At 38.1% G+C, this 23,103-nt stretch overlaps 1 protein-coding gene across 1 annotated transcript in view; it reads left to right on the top strand.

Moving 5' to 3' along the window:
* The window catches only part of PCCA (propionyl-CoA carboxylase subunit alpha), a 279,424-nt gene that overhangs the window by 141,288 nt on the left and 115,033 nt on the right, over nucleotides 1-23,103 (top strand). Inside the window, exon 18 of the mRNA XM_027443682.3 lies at nucleotides 5,259-5,361. Within this exon, the coding sequence (XP_027299483.1) occupies nucleotides 5,259-5,361 (103 nt within the window). The remainder of the gene's footprint in view (nucleotides 1-5,258; nucleotides 5,362-23,103) is intronic.

The following is a 23,103-nucleotide window of genomic DNA, read 5'->3' as shown; positions in this document are numbered from 1 at the left end:
CAGGAATACATCTGTACTTCCTCACCTGTCTGGTGGAAAAGGAATATACTATCTAGTATCCCTATTTTATAGGCGCAGAGAGTGCTTCTATATTCAGAGATCAGAGAGGAGTCTGACAAAGATTAAATTAAACCTATGGATCCTTACCTTATTACCATATGCATGGGATCATTCTTTGTGGTTCATACTGTTTGACAGTTAAAATCTCTTTTCCTGGATAATTTTGATGATTGAGATATTTTTTTTAATGGTCAACTCTTTCTGGTTATTGAATGATGTCTCAAATACTTTGTCAGTTCCTTTGGGAAAGACATCACGTACAAGTGGGAAATGGGGGAATTTTCCAAGAGATTATTGCAAAATCTATACCAGAACACAGGGAACAAAAAGAAGAGCACTTTATCTTCCCATCTCGTCACGTGTTTATCTCATTTGGTGGAGAGGAAGAGCAGAATTTCTGGTGGACATCCCTTTGTTACCTAAGTCTAATACAGGAAAAAAAAATAATAATTTTAAGGATAATTAAGCATTGGGATGACTTGCCCAGAGAAGTTGTGGAATCTCCATCCTTGGAGATTTTCAAGACTTGATTGCACAAACCTCTGAGCAACCTGGTCTGAATCTGATGTTGAGAGTGCACAGTCAGGAGACAGATGGACACTGCTTGGACTTGAGACCTCCCAAGATCCCTTTCAGCCTCAGTGATTCCATAAAAGTACCTTTAGGTGAATTGGGATTTAAGATATCATTTGAATTGTTATTATTTGGATGGGGGAATGCTGCTTCTCTGGCTGTGTTACTGTTAAAAGAGAGAGGGTGGTTGCTGTTACGTCTATGTATGCTCTCCATGGTAGAACTGAATCTTTGTCTCCATTTTACGAAGCTACTGAATTACAAAAATTGTGTCGGCAGATAGCGTAGTTGACTTTCTTCTCTATGCCAGGAGAAGTCGTGAACTTTTATTGGTTTGTCAGGAATAACTTTGTACTTCAAAATAGTAGAGGTTTCCTTTCTATATGCTCTATCAATCTGTCCTATGAATGATCGCCACCCCCTCTGAGAGAGACATACTTCTCTATTCTGAATGTTTAGGGATTGCATATGCTGACAACGTTGTCTGTATTTTTCCATGACCACTTTTGGGTGGAACAAAGCTCATCTCGATTTCAAAAGAAATCAAAACCTCTAATAATATACAGCTATGTTTTCTGCCTCAGCCTACTTGGTATACATGTTATTTGTAACTTCAAAATCCACCGGGGAGAAACAGAAGCCAAAACAGAACCCAAATATGATACCACCACTGCCTACGTTGGTGTGGATCTGAATTGTGTGTTGTGCTTTCCATCTTAACCATTTTGCTTTTAATTTTTATCCTTCTCTATCAGAAAAGTCACTTTTCAACTATTAAGTAACAGGCCTGAGTACATAACCAGGGCTTGGTGTTTTTTTTTTTCTTTCTGTAATTGATAGGAGGCAACGCATTTCTAGGACAAAATGCAAATGAGACTGTTATGGGAAAAATGACCTTTTATGTAATTTAATTTGAAGTTGGTTATGTAAAGTAATTGCATGAACCTTTTTGACTCAGCTTGGGGGATACTGTGATAATATTGATTTAAGCAATCATAACATCAGGGAAATGAGAGAGAGAAATACTTTTTCCCTGTCATCTTTCCGATCAGGGTTTTGCTGTTTAGTAGTAATAGATACATATGATCTAGTTTTCAGTAATAGGAACAGCAGCGCTTCCATTCCTTTAATTGTGGCTTAGCTTTATAGCCATTAATCGTGTTTTATGTTGACATTATATAATTCAGCTCAGTGATACCGTGTGTGCAGAAGTATATCCCAGGTTGAGGAGAGAGATCTGGGAGCTGATTTACATTTTATGGTGGAGATGAAATCTTCATACAATCCAGGAGTCCCCTATGCAGTAAGGAGGGTAGCAAAAGGCAGTGATTGAACTTTCTGTATTGGAAGCTGGGGAGCCTTTGCTCCGTACTTGTTTCGCTTCCAGTCTAGGCAGCTCCTGGAAAAAGAAGTACCTTTGTAACTTTTCAGATCGATCTTCTGCATAGTGAACATGAAAGGCTGTGTTATTATGTCTTTATTGATGGTGAGTGTTAACTTAACGCTTCAAGACACCCAGTTGAAGTCCTGAGGACTAGCTTGTAAGCTAAAATAATACTTGAGGTGAAACAAAGGTATCACAATCTGGAACACTGATGTATTTCCAGATACAGTAATGTAATAAATAATTCAAAACTGTTTAAAATCCTACTAAGCATAGCAAAAGCAAAAGGCAAGGGGAATGGGGCTGGTGTTCAGGCAGTAGTAATGTAGTACTGACACCAGAATTTCTTCTATAATAATGGTAAATTGCCATCTGTAGGAAGTAGCCTTTAATCAAACTTCTGAGGTACGTCTCCAAAGTTATGCTAAGGACATTCTATGGTAAGATTGCATCTTCACCACCAAAGAGCCGAAGACCAAAACCTAATTTTATTAAGTTTGAATCATCTCCCAGACTGGGGAAAATCAATACAGCTTGCCCATGTCGGACACCACAGTGATGACTGGCTTTCTGCTTGCCAAGTATGTGCCACAACTAATGCAGATTGCGACAAACAGAAAGTGGATAAACATTTTTTTCACATCAGCGATAATGAAGAGGTGAACGTAGTTCTTGATCGGTTGTTAACCTGTTTCAAATCATTGACATTTGTTCACTGTTTGGAGTTTGATTTTTGTTGAAGATACAAGGAGAAAATAGTTTTAACAGCACAACAAGTGCAAAAGCTGTTATTGATTTCATCCAAGATGAAGTCATGCAACGAAACCTGCACGTTGGGATTTCTCTTATTTTACCATGTTCTTGTGTCTGAGTTGACGCTACCAGTATTTGTTGGAGCAGACGAGAGCATATGGTTTTGGTCACACAGGCTTTGCATGGGCATGATGACTGAAAAGCAAAGGATTTAGGAGAGATTTTCTGATATATCTTTACCTGAGGTGTCTGAACTCTTCTTGGGATAATATATATATATATATTAAGAAAATATATATAAATACCAATTCTAGAAATACAGCCTTCTGGAAAAATGATCTCAGCTTCTTCTCTGTGTGCAGACTGCTGGGAAAACTGGAAAACTGGCTCACCTCAGAGCCAGATAGTGGATGCTTATTGCATTGTGTATTTGTATAGGGCTTATATGTATGTATATATATACATATATAAATCGTATAGAAGTTTAGTGTTTTTTGAATTTCACTCTGCAATTAATTTTTCTAGTAACTGGCATAGGAAAGATCAAGTTTGTTTCTCAAGCCAGTTCCTCAGCCTCTCAGGATTTTTCTTTCTGCATGTGTGTGTTAGTCAAGACAGTTTCCATTTCAAGGCAGATAGAAAATAATAAACACTGAGCAAAGGGAGTTGCATTAATCTTTAGCCAGAATATGTTAATATGGGCTAAATTAAAAATAAATAGATGCAGATTTGCTGACTCTTATTATTTCTAAATATACATTTCTTTGGCCTGTGACAGCTCCTTTGTACTGCTAACTGGAACTGTAATGAGGGTGTTCCCAACATCTTAGCTTGATTGCGTTGCCGAGGTGAACTCTAAGCAGCATCTTTACCTATCCATAATTAATGTGACCAGTCAAATTATGATGAATTCTGTGCAGAAAACATCCTGTTTTGAAACTGTTCTTGCACTTGTTGTTGTAAAGTCTGTTCTTATCGTTTTCAGAGGTCTCCATTCTGTATTTTATTGAGGATTGTGCTAGCCTTATGCTGCTGATAGATATTGTCACTCCCTAATAACTCATGTTCCCTAGTGCTCATTAACATTACCTGCAGTAGAGCTGAGGTGATGGGAGTATAGAGATGGAGAGGGGAATTGTCTCTGCTGCGTGACTGGAAGCAAACGTGCTTCCCTGGGCAGAGCTGCTTAGGCAGGTAGAGCCTTCTGAACCCCATGCCCACCTCTTTCCCCAGCCTTTAATGTAAAGTCTGTACTTGACATAGATGGTGGCATTTGCTGTGATATCTGTACATGAAGGTCTACTGAGGCAGACAGCAGCTGCATGAAGCACTTTGAGAGCTCTGTTGTAACTAAGTTCAGCTACGTCTTTCAGTCTTACTGTCATCTTTTTGTATTTTCTTTTTAACTTGAATTATTGCATTATCCTCTTCTCTGGCTTTTGAAACAACCGTGGCTTTCATCTGTGCAAAATTTCTCTCCTGAGAATAGTTTGCTGCTTTTTCTCTATGACAATTCATCTCTGCGCTTCTTGTCCTCTTCTGTGCCAACTTTAACTTCCCGTCACCCCCGTATGGGCTGGCTACTTTACTTGCCCTTTGACTTCCTCTCACATCAGTCTGACTGCCTTTCTTCTCTGGTGACGTCAGTCTTGTCCACCTATTTGCCAGCTTCTCAGACCAAATCTGTGTTGCACAGTCTCTGACCTAAACATGGGAAGGACAAAGTTCTGGCACTGTGCTCTCTCTTTTAATCTGGATGACCACATTTCGACTTGACTTTCACTGTCTGCAACAAGACCAGGATAGGAAAAAAAAACAACCAAACAAATGAACAAAAACCAAACAAACCAAAAACCACAACCTTCCAGTCACTTTGGTTCACACCTTTTTGTCCAAACCTTCATTAGCTCACCTGCCTTTAAATTGCAGGCTACTTTGAGCTGTTTTATGTTTATGAAGTGCCAAGTGTGCCATTAATAACAAAATAATGATGACACAAATGACACTGAAGGACAATTAGCTTCATCGACATTTATTTCTGGAGTTGTCATTCTCCCTTTTGCTCGGAAAAATCTGTAGCCTTGGTAAGGTAAGGTACTGGGAAAGAATGCTGTGTATTTTGAATAAGTTCTAATGTACAGATGGATTCCTTACCAGCATGAGGCACAATATGTCAACCAGTGACATTTCAGTAACGAAAACAAGATGCTGCAGCGTCGTTCAATTTTTTTTCTTTCAGTTGTCAAATTGTTTTCAACAGATATACCCGTGTTAGCAGTAGGGCTGATCTGTATGAAAACATGCAATTTCAACTTTGAAACTCAGAGCGTCTGCTATGCTGAGCCTCATCTTAATTTAGGGGAAAAATGTAGGTTTAATCTGTAAGGACTGGATAGTGTCTTCTCTGGTAGTTACTTTTTGTGTCTGTGTCTATGTTGGTCTGTGGTATCTAATGTGTTTTTTTTTATAACTGATTTTTGAAAACTAGGGCACAAGTTGACAGATCTTGAAAGAAGGGAACTTCTGGCAACAGCAGCTTCTTTGTATGTGGCTGAACAACTGAGATCACAGCGATTTCTAGGGACTCCAAGGTAAGTTTGTTTCTAGGAACTCAGATGTGCTGATGCGTTTTGTTAATGGCATCTTCTTATGCATGAGAGAGACACTGGTGAGAAACTGCATGGTTTCTTAATATAGTCTGTTTTTTCTAAATTCAAATGAGCTGGTGCTTACATTTCCCTACTCGCACAAGTCACACACAATTATTTTTATTCTACGTATTAGCAAGCTAATAGGCACAAAAATGTGTTACAAGCCAGTACAGTAATTAATGCACATCAGGAGTTTCATTAATGCAAAATGTTGCTACATTAGTAACTAACCACAAATTGAGCATCACAAATTTCCCATGTGTCCATTTGAAGCGATCTAAGCACTTTGGGATAATATGAATATTCAGCTACAGAGCTTTAAAAATATTGTGGATTCATGAGTAATTTGCTACCTTGATGAAGAAGCTTAATAATTTAGAGTCTAATTCTGAAAACACTTTCTGAATAGTAAATGCTGGAGTAGTCAGCACCTTGCTGTTGTTCCCCTGCTTCTTCGTTCTTTTGGTTCTTCATTCATTTGGGTAGCAGCAGCTAGTAACTTATATAGCACTGTTATTTGGCAAGCCATTGCAGCAGTGTCTGTCAAAATAGTAATTCAGTTCTCTGGCTTTTTGGAACATTATGCTTTTCTTCTAGGATGTTTCTAGCTTTCATCGTCCTCTTGCCCATCATTGTAAGCTGAAGCCTTTGTCAATGCCTTGAGACCTTCTATTACAACAGTGTAATTTATTAATCTCATTTGGGTAGCTGGTATTTCCAACAGTTGCATATAGCAAATGTGAACTTCAGAATGCTTCTTGGTTTCTTAAGTTAAATTCTTTAATGTAGCTGCATGTGTATGTCTGTGAGAGATACAGACAGAGTCAGAATGCAGGACAGACATTCACATTCCATGCCAGTGGTTTGACAGTGTATTCTATTACTGATTTTACAGTGGTCAGGAATAAATGAAATGTGGTTTCAAGAAGTCTTTATTTTTATTTGTACCCACAAAGATAAATAGTACCATATGGTGTTAAAAAAAAAAAAAAAAAGACACTTAGAGCAAGCATAACAGCTTCGTAATACATAGCATATGTAGGGCTAGGTCATTGCTTGCCTTATGCACCTATAGGGGAAAGTTAAGCGCCTTCTTACTTCATTCCACAAGTTGTATCCTCCATAGCAAATGGCATAAGGAGAACAACAAATAGTCTAAGGCCACTGTTCCTCAGCTAAAAAATGAATGAGGGAAAATGAGGAGGAACTTTGACTTAGTTTTTACTGGTCAGCACAGGAAGTTAAGTAGTCTATTAGTGCTGTAGAGGAGTAAAGGATCCATTCCTACTTAATTTTAAGTATAGGAATTGTTGACTTAAATAGTGATTCTCAAACTGCTGTTATATTCCTTGCTCTGATTTTGGATTATTTTTTTTTTATGGTAAAATCTTCTTGATAATTGAAAAAAGGAGTCAAATTTTTGAAGAATCTCTTAATGTTTTATTTCTAATGCAAATGTTTTCTTTTATTACTAGGTGTCTAGGTATCTTAATAGAAAGGACATTCAACTATTTAAAACATACTGTCAAATACGTAAACAAAATACTTCATTGAGCAATCAGGCACAGCCCTTCTCATTTTGCAACATATTGGGGAAACAAATGCTCTACTGCTTTGAAGACCAAGTAGCTTCCTACTGACGTCCTTGTAACCTAATTCCCTCACATGGATTCCTCTAGCATGAGCAGAGAAGGCAGTAGAGTCTGACCACATGAAGTTTTTCCTTGATAAAACTAGATTAAGTCTGCTTTTTCAGGTTTCAAGTGGTGGATAGCTAACAAATCTTTTCAGTACAGGGGATATCTCTTTCTCTTGCTATGACAGGTACCTATGTTCAGCTGAGTTTCCTCAGGATGGTCTTTTCTGTCTGTTGTGGTGTATGCAGATCTGGAAGGAAGCCTTCAGAAGCTGAACCTTAGAATTTTCTTAAAGTCAGGGCTGAATGTGGTTCTTAGTGGATAGGTCATTGTTTCAATCCACATCCACTGTTAGGTCTACTTGTTCTAATGACAGTAAAGCTGCCTGTCTGAGGCCAACTAAGGACAAAGTAATGCGAAAAGGCTTACTGGTAAGTGACATCTGAAGAAAATCAAAACCGATAACGAGCCCCTTTCCTTCAGAGACAAGTCAAGGAAACAAAAGGAGAGCGAGGTCAAAGGATTGTGCAGTTTCCTGGACAGTACTCTCCACTCCTCAGAGCAGCTAGTGGACTCCCTCTAGAGGGGACTGACTACTGTGGAGCATATAAGTTACTGCAGCCCCATCAAGGATCCCTCATGGCATGTCCCTAACGTAGCCAAGCTGCGTCTGACTTGTTTTTGAAGGTGTTCCATGTCATGGGCATTTTTTAGGAGCAGGATTGTGGCCATAAAAAGCACATCGTTACTGGTATGCCTGCAATCTGTTTGAAAATTTTTAATAAATAAAAAGTATATAGTAGGAACCTGTCCTACTGGCAACAAATCAAAAAAGCCAGTTGTAATCTTGGATGCAGTTCACTGTGGGAGAATTGGATGTTTGGAGTCTGTGTGAATTTTAAATCCGTGTTGGAGAATGTAAGTGAATTTAGACTATGTATTCCAAAATTGATCCATAACATTCTCCTGACAGTTTGGGAAAGTACACAAACATGTTGATGACCATCTTCAAAGTTTCATTGCCCTGGCATTTTTTTCTTTTGCATACACTGAAAGCAATGATGAGGAATTTTTGTGTGAGGAATTACACTGAACACTATTACACTATTTTGAAATCATGCATTATTTCTTCTGAACTTGGCACAGCTACTGGATAGACAGTTTTCTGCTGAATTTGAGTTATATGATTATCTTTTGGTTTTCATTTGTGGCTTTTTTTTTCCCCTTTTGGGAGCCATATGTGTAGTATGCATTCTTTTACAACTGCAGGGGTATTTAGAGTTCCCTTTTTTCCCCATGATTTATTCAGCCCAAGCTCAGGATTGTTATTCTAGTCAGATGGATAGACAGAACCACACTTGGCAGTCTTCACAGAAACTCCACCTTTTGCTAGCAGGGCTACTGAGACTGTACTCAGATGAAATGGAGCTGAGCCAGATTATGGATTCACTGTCCCAGCCTGCTCCTCTGCTTGGCAAGGAATTGGACAATTTTTTGGGTGTCTTGAATCATCAAGTGTAAGGTTCTTACTAGAGTGCACTCGGATTGGTGAGCTTTTGCCTCATTAAGATCAAACACCCAACTGTGTTCCGCTGGTTTCAATTAGGTGTGACCTCTGTAATGGGATTCTTTGTTGGGGTAGTTTGCGTGGCATTGAGGTTAATGCAGGCCTTGAGCCAGCACCAGTTTGCCTTTCCTGTGTCAGAGTGAATGGCATTATAATTTGGGTGGAGCACCCACAGGTGAGTTTCCACTGTCTGCATTACTCTGTGCCCCTGCCCTCACCAATGGTCTTGTAGGATTAATTTGCCAACCCTTAGCTAGAAGCTGTTGGGGACCTGTGAGTGCTCACAGTTACAGAAATTCAGACACTTACTTTTGTTATGCAATATGATATTTAGGGCATTCTCTGTGTTTTTTTTTTGTTTGTTTGTTTGTTTTTTTTTTAACTGAACTACTTGTTATTTGACCATTTTTCCTGGGAAATGGTTTGTTGAGCATTTGGTTTTGTTTTGTGTTTGGAAGATAATTAGCTAATGAAAATGCTTGGTGTTTTGTGAGCCAGATACTACTAATGTGAATATTTCGCTGTGGTATCCAGATAATAGAGGCACATGTTTCCTCCAGGAAACAGCTATGAATGATTGATGATTATTTCATTGTTCAGCTTTCAGTTACTTTGCCGAGGACTTTTCCTACTTGTTCCATAGTCGAGTTTATTGTGAAGCTGGTGCCACCCACAGCTGCTGAACAGATTTACAGCATCTAGTAAAATCCCAAGGTCTTCTAGACAGAACTTGATCTTGTTTCAAGTGGAAACATATTTTGGCTGAAGTGGATCCAGCTTATTTTGTGTCTGTTTGATGTAGTTAGCCTTTGAGACCAAAAATGATGTTGTACAGTTGAATCTTCACATTTTGGCTTCAGACTTGTTTTCATTAGTGGGTTGGGAGGGGAATAGGAGAGTGACTCTCCAGGTGTGGCTACATCATGCTATCTCATGGGTCTACTAATGTGATGTTTATACTTCTAAACCCAATTGCCTGCAGCACTTCCTATGTGTTGCTTGTGTTGGCAGCTAAGTGTATTTTCCTAATTTTTCTATGGGTTTTACCCTTTCATCATTTATGACTTGGAAAAAAACAGTGAGGCTGCATGCCCACATTACCTGATACTACATGCAAAAAGATGGTAACGCATTGGGAAATGTTTTACATTGCTAGAAAATAACTAAAGGGGTTTTCTTGCTAGCCTGTTTAGCACAGAAGACTGAGACTGGAGCGCCTTGAGTTAAACTGTTCTTGTGGGGCCTTAGAGAAGTCAGCTGCATTGAGCCTCAGTTTACCAAAAGACAAAATGGCCTTAATGCCTTGCTGCATTATTAGGGTCTTGTAAATATTTATTTATCTATCAGCTTCTGTAAAGTATGTTGAGACCTCAAATGGACGATATTTTCCAAGCATAAAAGAATACTTTCATAGGAATGGTAAGTATATTTGTTTAGTGAGAAACTATAGTTAAAATACAAGTGAAATTTTGTTTTAATCCAGAACTGCTGGTTTGTCCTTTCATTGGCTGTTTACCAATTCGGATTGGTGAACAGCAAGAACAGAAACAGTTATGTTTAGTGTTTTATTTCATGAGCTTTTGTAGGTTTGTGTCTAGGTTGACTTGATACAGATATTTTGATGTAAATCCTCAGCTGTGCATAGTAATGATGGTTCAGATGCCTGCTTTTACGTGCTGTTTTATGGTTTAGGGCAGCTAGTGAGCTGTTTGAAGGGCAGTGGAGCCCAGGACCCCTCTCATGCTTGCTTTCACATAGACTACACCTATTATCCTGCTGGAGCCTGGGACGCAGCCAGCTCTTTGCCAGCCTAGGGTTTCCCCATATGGAAGAATGGTCAGCTGCTCGATAGGAGAGCTTTCTGGCTCTCCAGCGCTGCTGGAGCAGCACAAAATAAGGTTGTGTTACATTGATGATGTCAGGAAAATTTACTAGAGTCATCCAAACTGGCCACTTGGAAGGAGAGTGAGCTGCAGCACAGGCACCGCTGAATTGTATCAGTTACACTACGTGATTTCCACCTCCCCCCCAGAACCGCAGTAATAACATGAACAGTTATTGCAAGTACAGCTAAATATTTATACTTTGTCTTACCCTACAAATACCCTCTTGTGTGATATAAAGCTAAAATGCTTTGTTTTCATTTGGTAAGGATGACTAAGTCCAACCCAATTGTGGCTTTCCTTCATTCCCTGACTTTGGAGTTACGCAGTCATCCTTAGCTCATGAAAATAACACTGTCTTACCCTTACTCTCCTGGTCCCCTGCTTAACAAGCCAGGCATTCTTTTCATGATTTACTGCTATGCCTTTGAAAACCCTCAATATACTTATGTAACCACTACAGCTTCAGACCATTATTCCACTGTGTATTTTTGTTCCCTGTATACTAGCAAGGTACTAAGAATCCGTTCTCTGTGTGTGAGAGATCCTCATTTGTAATGGCATCTCCAGGTTGTGACATCCCTACCTTTTCCCTTCAGATGTTGCTTAATGTTATTCTTTTGGCCTCTCATTAATAATGTTTTTTTATTATTTTTCGTAATCTTACTGCCCTATATAGTATTCTGTCCGTCTTTAAAATGTGGTGTTATTTACCCTTCTACATTGATCATTTGCATATTACAGAAAGAGGATTACATGTGGTAGAGACGAACAATTAGATGCAAATATACAAAGCAGGTGTTTTTAGCCAGCGGAAACAAACTTTTATATAAAATGTAAAAGTTGGAATAGAGTGAAATTCAGCATAAATGGAGCATTTATGACCACTACAGAAGGTATCTTTTTTTTTTTTTCCCTTTGGATTAAATTAATGACATCAGAATTGATAGTGTAAGTAATATCAGGTATGTATATAGCAGTTTGGAAGCAGAGCTATTGCTCTGTGTGAACATATATTCCAGAAACAGAATGGTCTGTTTTGGGAGCTTTTCCTAGCCTATTATCCATGTTTCATTTACGGGGAAAAAAGGTGTTCTGGGCACTCATGCTTGCTCAATCTTTAGAGTCGATAATCATTAGTTCATAATAATGAAGATATTATATATCTTCATAATACTTCATAATAATCATTATGAAGTTTGGACCTCACTGAACATCTTCTGGAAGGATGTTCAGGCAGCAGGCAGTGCACATCTTGCTCAGGTGATTGCTGGTGGGAAGGTCAGTCACCAAAATAAATGGACCTGGCTAAGTCCCCGTGTTTATTGTGAGTTATTTTCACCATGTCTGCAAGGAAAACAGCAGCTACTACTGGAGTGTCATACCTTCTGTGGCTACCACTCAGTTAATGTTGAAACTTGAACGTACGCGACGTGGCCCTTTCCTCATCCATGGTTTGCTTATGACTTCTTTCCAAGATCCTCACTTTACCACAAGATCTCTTGGTCTTACCTTTACTCTGATCGCCTTTTTTAAGCCTAACAGTTCTTTCCTTTCACGCAGGCTTACACCTCCTAAACTCATTCCTTAATATTTGTGTAAAAAATGTATACATGAAGCTGTAGAACTAACAAGTTGCGTGCTAATCACCACATGCTCCCCAGTCATTTTACAGCTATTTTGAGCATAGTTTTTTCTCTCCATCTGTATGTTTTATATGGAGTTTCTAACGGCAGAAATGAAATTGTGTTGGAGTTTTTTTGTTTTTGTTTTTTTTTTTAATGTAAGGGCAAAGGTTTTCTTCACTTTAGGGGACTCTAAGCTCAGTGAAAAATGTATGTGTAACTGTGTGCTCATATGAGAAGTGCTATTTGTGTTTCTTTCCTAGGATTAACAACATAAGAAAGATAAGCACAAACATCAGGACCTTACCTTGTTAAGTTCCTTGGAGCATTGGCTGTGTCCTGCTGTTTGTTTGTGTAGTGTATAGCATATTCTGGATGCTGTTGCAGTAGAAATTTTATCAAGAAAATAATATGGGAAGAAAGTCTCTCTCATTCAATATTGTCTGCATACTTTTACATGTATGTGTCTTGATTTATCCATTCTTTAGCACACTTGCTTCATTCATGATTCACAAAGGCTGTAGTTAAATATGAGATATTGATTGAAGGGATAGATAATTCATTTATACCTTTGTTATTGAGTATTACAATTTTCAACCATTTCTTTTTCCTTTGATTTAACTGCTAAAGTGGGATGGGACACAGAATGGCCTCATTATTGTAGGAGTATTTCTCTGTTCCCTGCAATGATTCCAAAAGCTCTTGCACACTTCATCAGTATTATTGTAATTCTTTGGCTGCAGGATATTTGGCAGCTGTTGCACCCCACTGGCAAATCCTATTCAGACTTCACTTCCATTCACCATTGCCATTGGAGAATTGATTTCTCTCTCCTCTGCTCTAACCTTTCCCAATTCATTTTGGATTGTTCAATGTGAAACATTTTAATTTCATATCATACAGCCATTCAGCTCACAATCCTTTTTTAACCTGTCACCAGGGTAACAGCATAGCATGCTTTCTTTAGGCAATCAAGTTTTTATTTCACATGCTTAATGTTGCATTAAATGTTTGCATTTTGTTTAACCCTCTTAAATACTTTGAACTGTGGATATATTTTGCAGGGTAATGAAGTCTCTGATTTCAGTGTCAAGTCTTCATAGAAATTGCCTTATTTAAAATAAAAAAATAAAAGAGCGGAAGATGAATACAGTAATGAGAAGATTATTAGTCAAATCCCACATGGATGAACGAGACAAGCATCTGTAGGATGGCAAAAATATTTTTCTTCTGGAAAACCTTCCGGAAGCTTATAGTATGATCTTTGGACCTGAGCTTTAGGATTACTCTTACCTGTAAGTGCTTGTAGTCAAATTAATGCAAATATGGGATTAACTATGCAGTAACATGACTTTAAGAAGTGAAATGTCTGGCCTATACCTGTCAGTCTGCCTGAAACTGTTTGCCAGATATGTGTATAGAACTGCAATAGCAAGTGAACCGCTATTACTGACTGAATAGCAAGTGATTTATTGCATAAAAATTAGAATTTAATGGGATGATGCAATTGATAAAAGAAATACAGAATGCATGTTTATGACATTAACAACGATCTATATCCATTTTATTGGAAATGAGAATAATAATGGATTTGGAGTACTTCACTGTAGATGGTTACAGAAATAACATTAAACAGACATTTTCATATGTGGAAAAGCATTGATGTCATCTCTGACCTTACAGAGCAAGTCCTGCTTGCCTTGGTATAAGAATAGGACAAACTAGGTTTGCCTCCACCTGTTTTGCTGGAATTTTAAACAGTTTTTTCATAGATGTTCTTAAAATGCCCAGGATTTTACATCCTATGTCTTTAATTATAATCAGAGGTATAGTGTTAAAGGCTTTTCATCTGTCACGTTCTATTCTCAATCATGTAGGTATAAAAGATGTGAAAAATATGTATTTAATTTTAACAAGTGAAACGTAAGAACTCAGAGTGTTGTAAATAAGGTCAAACTCTACTCATTTATAATGAAATAAGCCCACTATAATGAAAACACTAATAATAAGCATTTTAACACTGAAATGCTAATTTTACAGAGCTTCTTGTTTGCAAAATAAATCATACGTATCTGGCTCTTTTTAAGCAAAATATCATTACTGTATTAGCTGGACTGTTTGAGTTTTCATTTGATATAGCTCTCTTTTGAAGAGGCAGCTGCTTATTAGAGATCAGACCCATAAAGTTGACTTTGTTAGAATTTTTCTTTCAACAGCGTACAGCTAACTATATAATGCAGTTCCTTCTATTAATTTCCAAGCTTTCTGTCCAGTTTCCTTTTTTTCCCAAGTTGTGCTATAAGCTACCAAATATTATTACCTGCCAAAAGTGGTTTGGCAGTGTTTTCTTACTGAATTTTGCCAAAAGGAGCCAAACATATGGTAACAGTTAATTTATTGGTTCTTCTAACCTCAAGGGAACTCTTACAGAGAGCATATTACCTTTTTTATCTAACATATTTTAAATAAAAGAGCTGTTGGCTTGAAATTTGATATGCCAGTATAGAAGCTGACCTTCCATGCAGTTATGCTTGAATCAGTCTTGTTTAAGGGTAAGATTAAAAGTGCAAATGTGTAAGATTGAGCTAAGGCTTCTTTCTTTTCAGTTTTTAAAGAGTCAGGTCACTTTTGCATAGTTTTAGTGTGTGTGTGTATAAGTGAAAATGTTGAAGAAACATTTTCAGGAGAAAAACGAGTCCCACGTTTCCCTCAGAAGTCCTGAGAGCTCTTCCTTCACTTTTTTGATAAGGCATTTCCTGATAGTGCATTACCAAGAGGTATCTTAAAAAAAATAAAATATATATGTATATATAAAATACAAAAACCACAACCTCCCTCCCCCCAAAAAACAACAATAAAAAACAAACTAAACCCAAGTATTTTTCACTTTTTTATATGTATTTTCCTAAGAAGTAGGATCTCAGGTCCATTTGTTGCTCTGTGACTGCGGAGGTTTGTCTAACTAACTAATGGGAAAAGTATTTGAGAGGTAACACTGCTAATTGTGCTGTTGTGGGCTGTCATGGAGCTGAGTTTGATGTCTTGCACAACTCAAAATCATCTGCTGAGCTGCTACCTGTATTTGAGGTAGCCCTTTTTGTTCTCCACTAGGTAGTTTGTATTCTTATCTTCATAACCTGATGTTGTGGTGACTCTTGAAAGAAAATCTACTTGAGTATGTCATAATATTTCAGATGAGTTACTTAGGTGGAGAGATGGTGCCTTAAATGAAAAATATTCTTACTTTTATTGGCTCATATTAAGTATTCAAAGGCCTGGATCTGTATTTAGACTGTCTGAATGACTTTTTCTTTTGTGATTATGAGCACTTCTTTAATATATTTCACAGATGGTTCTTTAGTGGTTTACTTCTTTGTGTAATTGGATGTGGTGCTTGGAGTTTGTTTTGGCTGTGGTTTCCCTTTAACATGCATCTTCAAAGCCTTCAGTGTGAGAAAGGCTGGGCAGGAAAGAGCAGTGCAGAACCTGGTTCTTTTGAAACCAGGGATGTTTACCCATTGATTTAGAAAGGAGGTGACAGGTCTTTGTCCTGTCCTCTCTGTGGTGGTTCATAAAATTTAGTCTTGCTACACTTGTATTGCAATGATACAAACTATTTACTTGGCTATTGAGTCCCAGATGTAAAAAGAAAAGAAAAAAAAAAAAAAAACACCAAACTTGGAATATCTGTTAAATTTTATCCTCCCTAGGCTTCAAGCTTGTTTTACCCCAGTATTGTGGTACATGTTTCTGAGGCTCCTCGCTCTGCCCTGGGTGGTTGTTTGGTTGTTGATACACCTTGATCACACAGTAGGGATTTTCTCCAGGTTCTGCTGCTCATTTTTCTACCAGGCACTGAAATTTAAAGCCGGGTTTTCATCTGGCTGTACCCAACTCTTATGGTTCTTTGATGAGGGAGATGCTGTAAACCAACAGCTTTCCTCTGTTCGTTGCCTTGAACAAGTGGTAGCACTTCTTTTCTAAATCCTACATTTCCCCCCCACCCCAGTGCAGCAAATCCTTTTTTCTTTTACCCATATTGTTGGACAAATCACAGTCATTTAAAGATGTTTACTAACATTAGGTCCACCTTACTCCCCTGTTAGCTGTGATTTTCCCACTCTTTGATCTTGGACATCACATTGTACAGGCTTCCTTTTCCCAAGTCTTAATGCCTGTCTTAACTGAATCCTTCTGAGTGAATAGAGCGATTCTCTGTTTTAGTGATTTCCAAAATCGTGGCAGTTTTATGGCCATTTAAGCCTGCGTCTCCTTACACCAGGCACTACAGCACCATTCCACAACTCTCATCTCTTCAACCTCAGCTTTCAGTAACTTATGTGTGCCTTCACAGAAGCAAGAGGTAGTGAGAGAGCTGGTCACCTTTCTGCTGTTGTGCCCTTAGAAAAGTTGGAGTTAGAAAAGCTTTGAAAAATTGCCATGCCTGTAAAGCTGGCAGGGTCTGCTCATCTCAAACAGGATAGCCCAGAATGGGCTGCAGTCATTTGCATTTTGGAAAAACTGTGTTGGATATGGGTGCAGAGATTTTGGGCTTAGAGGGAACGTGGCTGTCATTGTGTACAGGTTCCCTCAGCACAGCACAAAGGAAGGGTTGGGATTGAAGAAGTTGTGAGAATTGTTTCTGAGCATCTTCCTACGACATCTGCTCTCAGCTGCCGGTCACTGCTTCTGGGTGTGCATTTTAAAAGTATTTCGGTCCTTCCCTTGCATTCATTTGTTCCTTTACTGATTACTGGTAGCATTGCACATAAATTTTTGTGAGATAGAAGGGAGCATGGTTACACTGGATCAAAACCAGCTAAGGAGTGTATGCCACATCATGTTTGTGCAACAATTTTACCTTACATTTGCTATAAAATGTGTCTGTTTTCTCTGTGTCAGAAGAAACAGATGAGTTGTTTGCCGATGGTTGTTGGCGTTTTTCTCCAAACATAATTTTAAACAGTTTTACACATCAGTTTATGAAAAAGAACAGTGCTATCTTTTAAAACTATGTGTAATCATTTTAACTAAATAATATTTGGAATTGGAAGTAAATATGCTTAAAGAAAAGCGTCTTCTATACTATGTAAAATATACAGCACAAGGTATATACGTACCATGTTTATATATGTACACCATACATATGTGTATAAGATATATATCACTATGTAGGGTGTGAAAAACATGTTTGGTATTTTGGAAATTTATTTATTTGATTTTCAAATTGCCAAACTACCTTGATTTAGTGCTAATTATCATTGCAAAGGCAAGGAAGGAGAGGGAACTTCTGGGTAAGTAGAACTTACACTTCTCCAATATACTTCTTATACCTTATTTATTTGCTGTGGATGACCGAATATTAGACTAAATGGAGATTTTATCCTCCTAATATGGCCAGTTTTGTGTTCCCATGCTGTCTTGGGTGTGATTCTCCCCAGATAAACAGAGAGGAATCTAAGTAGAAAACCCACTTTCTGGTAGTCATTATGTGCAGTTGTCTTACTGCCACTCTTTGGGTCCATCCCATCTGCACAGTTAGTGAGCAAAAGTTTTGTTTGTTAATACTGAGCATAAAGCATTAGCTGTTACAAATACTTCAGTATTTTTTACGGATCTTATTTTTGTCCTTCACAAATAATATCTCTAATTTAACTAATCATTTATTCTGAAATTCTTTCATTCACATCTGTTGCACATAGCTTAAGCTAATTAGGAAACCTGCACACCATTTATCTTGTTGGCTTTCTTCTATTGATTTGTGAACAATAGCAGGTGTCCTATTAAAAGGATGAAAATATACAGAGTGAAATAGAGATTTATCTTTTGAATGCATATGAATTTGTTAAATAATTAGATCCTGGGTTTCTGTGGCCCAGATTCATAGTGCCTAAGTAGTGTAATAAATACAGATGAGTGTCACCTAAAGGTAGTTCAGCCTATCTGAGGTCTAACTCCTTGTGTAGAGGCACCTTTCTCTCTTCATTTGTTATAAATAAATGGATAATATCATGTAGCTAAAGCTCAGTGGTTTGAACTCAGGATGTATGCTAAAGGTGCAGTAGAAGATCTATAGATGGTAACGTGAGTCATTGGAGCTCTGTTACATGCTATAATTGTCTAGATGTGAAGAATTAGTACTTACTGAAGATATGCATGTTTTATGTGATCTAATATAATTTAATTTTTAATGAACTCTTGGGGTTTTTCATCTTCTGTTTTTTTCTTTCTAACCTAACAGAATTAGCAGCATTAATCTGTTCAGTAGGAACCTAGTGCAGAAGAAATGGAGAACAAAGCTTTAAAATCTGAGACGTTACGTTTTTTTTTTTGTTGGTTTTTTTTTTTTTTACATGTCAGGTAGAGGAAGTAGCTGTTACATTGTCTGCCAGACATTGGCTTGAGTACCTCTAGCCAAATACTCTGATCAGATTTGTCTTTGGTTTGGTAGTGCATCACTGATGTACCGTCATACAATGGCAGTTCTTATGTCTGCATTAAAGATGCTTCTTTTTGTAAAGATTCCAGAGAGATATATTGTTGCAAATGATTGTTAGAATTTCATCATATTTAATGATACCAATTTTCTCTAAACATTTTTGAATTAAATTTAATCATATTTAATGATATTAAATTATGTATATTGTTGCAATTCAGTGTTAGCTTCCGTTTCTTACACTATAGCATATAGGATGACCAGTAAGGGAAAATCTGACCATCCTTTTCCGGGATTGTGTGTACCATCTTGAATGTGTATCCCACTTATTTCCTGAATTAAGCCTCATGGAGAAGAAATCACAACAGACCAAATATGATCAGTACAGCTGTGTTACAAAAGTGATCTCAGGCATGAGATGATTAAGCTGTTCGATGCACTCTTTTGGCTTTGCTGCAACCCAGTTTTCAGGAGGTGGTCAGCTCTGTGATGGGTGAGCTCTTGGAAATCATGCTGAAGCCTGCTGTGTTATGTTTTCCAAGATGCACACAAAATTCATAGCATTCTTTCTTTTTTTAAATAATGACCTTCAGGGTATTTGTGTATGTGATGGGCTAAGTCAAATCATAGGTACTACAAAACGTGGCAGAGAGAAAACTATTCCATATATCTGGCAATATGATCTGGTTTTAGTAGACTGACAGATTAAAAAGGGACTGTAGTGAAAGAACTAAATTAAACCACTAAATATGGGAAAAATAGAAGTCTGTACGTGGTTTTTAATAACAGCCTCAAAAGGGTATTTGGAGCTGGTGTTTTATAGAAGACATTTTCAGTTTGGTTCAAAGACAGGTTTTGTTTGTTAGCTTAATATAATTTACAATTTTTCATTAGTTTGCATACTGTATTCCCTGTGGGCCTTTTAGAAGGTCGATGTTCTTACCTCCAGTGTTTTTAATGGCCTTATTCTGATATCTTCCCTGTACATTGACTGTAATAGCTCTCACTCATGATCTTCTTGGGTTAGTAAATTGAGCAGGTGCTGACAGGTTTCACTGTATCGGGCCACATATCATTTATTCTTCAAGGAAATGCTGTGTTTCAGTCAGATGTTACTGGCTGTAATGGTGGGTATGACAGTCTGCGGGTGCAGCTGTGTGTCTCTGAATATGAAAGATAGGTTAATGTGTTTTGGGGGGATTAACCTTGTAAATTACTCATAGCTGGCAAAACAGTGATGTGTTAAAGATGTCTTTTAACAGGATAAGGAGACTACTGGCATGTTAAAGCAAGGTTTTTTCAAAATGAAAGTTTTAAATTTGATTTGAATAAAAATATTTTGTCCTCCAAACTGGCAAAATGATTTCTCAAAAGTGCCGCACTGAACAAAGGGTTTTGAGCTTGAATCTAGGGAACAAGTGTCCGTTTATCTCTCAAACTGTGGGCTGATAACCAAACTAAATATGGAGCTTGTGGTTTTGGAGGAGTGCAGATGCATAAATTGCCATTAAGGTCAGTACAAGTGGCTTTCTGGTTGATGCTGAGGAGCAGATACTCTTTGTGTGTTTGACTTTGGATTAGTTCTGGTCTAGTCCTGTGCTCTGTGTGCCCATTTGTGGCTGTGTTGTGCTGGGTACACTTCTGTCCTGCTTGTGTTGGGCAAGGATCTGGTTCCTATGCCCAGAGTTTGTTCTGCAGCGTGAATCAGAGCTTAGTAGGTAGAGATGATTGAGGTAATTTGTTTCAAGAACTAAAGCACTGTTTTCACACCCATGGTATGTTGTTTTGATTACCTCTGAGATTGCGTGCTCTACAGAGTTCTTGTGCAAAGGTAGGTGAATAACTGAAACTTGAATTCTGAGAAAATGAATGATGGATTAAAGTGTAGCAAATGTGTTTTGAATTCACATTTACAGTGGTTGATAGCAATTTAGTTCAGAATTAGTAGGCTACATTAATTAACAGGCCAATTTTGCTATTGGATGATGACAGGAAGCCTAACACAGAATTTGCCCAGATGTCTTAATTTCTTTTTAAGTATGGAAAATTGCCTTGTGCACAGATGTAAAATTGAGTATCTCCTACCTTATCAAACTTATCAGTAGATAATCTTTTAATTATTTCATCTCCATTTCATATTAGTGGTTTAGAAATTGCTTGTTTTCAGTTTTTAATATGCACAGGAAACCTGTAATATTCTAAAAACACAAAGTGAAAAATAGCACGTTATTATTGGGCACAGCCGTTGTTTGAATGGAGGTGCAGGAAGCAGGCTGCCCAGCAGCTACATCCCGGTACCATCACACCATATGGGAGGATATAACTGCTGCTGGATGATGCTAACAGAAGAGCTGTGGTCCTCCCTGCAACAGCAAGTTGTTCTTAAACTTTTTGAGTATTAAAAGAAAGGGAGTTAATTATTGTAAGACTACTCGTAAATAGTTGCACAATAAGAGAAATCGACTTTCTTGTTCAATGAAATACGGAAAATTTGCACAGGAAAAAAGATGTTTGTCCTCTTGTGGAGTGTATTGTTATTATAAGTGTGAAGGACAACCCCTTATTAAAAAATGAAGAATGCAACAGTATTTGCGAGACAGAAACACAGTTGTTGAATTAAATATTTTAATAGAGGAGAAATTGCCCCAGACTTTTTTTTTATGGGAATGATTTTTTAGATTTTTCTCTTCTATATGGTAGTTTTCAGCACAAGTCAATATTGCTGACTGATCTTATTAAAAACACCTGCTTCCAAGTAGTTCCTTTTTTTTCATAAATAGTTTTGCTGATTTAGGAAACATGGTTTGAAAGAACAAATCAAAAGCACAGACTTGTAAATTACATGGAAAATAAACAACTTTTTCTCTGTGTTTGTGAACACATGATTTGAGTAATGCCTTTATGACATAGAGCCAGGCTTTCCACCTTTCTTACAGTACGTGCCCCCACTGCTTCTGACAATTTCCCTATGGAAGGCAGGTCAGAGAAGATTGCATGGAAGGAGTTCATCATGCCCTTCTCTCACCCGTCTTGACAGTTCAACCACAGTGCTCTCTTTGCTCTCTCCCTTACACAAGATTTGCAGCTTCCTTGCTTCTCATCTCACAAATACTTGCAATGAGACAATGAGCAACATCTCACCCAGCATTAATGCTTGTGGTGTTTACTTCTTCCATGAGCAACTGAAGTAGGTTCTGACATGTTTTAGGAGGAAGTTAGTTTCAGGTATCAAGTACATTTATTTATTTGTAATTTTCAAGGTGTGCTGGCATATGCTGGTATGCTATGGTTGAAGGACTGGGCAGTATGACCCTCCCTGAAATTGAGAGGTTGTACTTGCAGCTCCCTGCGTTGCTTTGTGTTTCATCCAGTTCATTAAATGAAAAGTGCATAAAAATTTGCCTGGAATAGGACAAAGTACCAAAGCTCTTTGTCCTGGGGGATGTATTGTCAGGCTGTAAATCTGTATTTTCTGTGTCTCAGTCTTCAAACAGAGGTTGGCCAAGCATTGGAACAGGCTGCACAGGGATGTGATGGACTCCCCATTCCTGGAGGTATTGAAGAGATGTGTGGATATGGCACTGAGATATGTGGCTTAGTGGTGGAACTCAGTAGGTCAAACTGATGGTTGGACATGATGATCTGGAAGGTATTTTCCAACCTAGATGATTCTGTCTCTCATTCCATCCTTCCACCAGCAGGCAGGATAGTGAGTTCCCCAAGTGCCTCCTCGCTGACTTCTTGCTCTTGGGAGATTTGGGAGATGAGAGGTAGATTTCAACCCTCATAGGCTGAGGTAGGTTGATAACCCAAGTCTTTCATTCTCTGGTGGGTGTATGTACTGCAAGCATGAATTTGTTAGAGCAAGATGGGCGGTAGCATAAATCCTACTTCTTTTTCCTCAAAGATTTAAAACTAAGAGCCATGAAAGACTTTTCAAGAGGTTTAGAATTTGTTGATGTTAGCCTGTGTGCTCAGAGCACATCTCTTCTCCTTAAGGCTGTGGAGGCATCATTGGCAGAGGAGCCCTGAGTTCCCGGACGCCTGCTAGGCCGATCGGGAAGCTAGCTGTAAAGCAGGCGAGCCGGAGTGACGCAGTTTGCAGGCCCCAAACTCTGCGTGCTTTGAGACCTTCAGAGTGAAAGAGGGTAAGCCAGGGTGAGCTCAGGTTGTTTGCAGGGTTACTTGTCAGTTAAATGAAGACAAAAAAGTGGTTGAGCCACACACTTAGATCTGGGTAGCTAAATTCACCTTGGATTTATAGGACCTAGGTTTAACCATTTCATTACTTAGCCTTGATCTGGGATTTGCTGCTGGAGATTTTCAGTGGACATTGCATTGCAGGTCTTTGTCAATCCCCAAAAAGGCTTTTATTAAATGAAAAGGAAGCATCCAGATGTGCATTACTTTGAATCAAAGCACACTTCACTCCATAATATTTTTTTTAGAACAATGCTTTCTATTTTATAGTTTACCTCCCATGTAATTTTATTTTTTCTAGTGGTCACTATTCAGATATAGTACACGGCTATAA

The sequence above is a fragment of the Anas platyrhynchos genome, chromosome 1 (genome assembly GCF_047663525.1).
Source record: "Anas platyrhynchos isolate ZD024472 breed Pekin duck chromosome 1, IASCAAS_PekinDuck_T2T, whole genome shotgun sequence".
NCBI classification, from domain to species: Eukaryota; Metazoa; Chordata; class Aves; order Anseriformes; family Anatidae; genus Anas; species Anas platyrhynchos.
The sequence above is the reverse complement of the archived record's forward strand: the minus strand, read 5'-3'. Positions and strand labels throughout refer to the sequence as shown.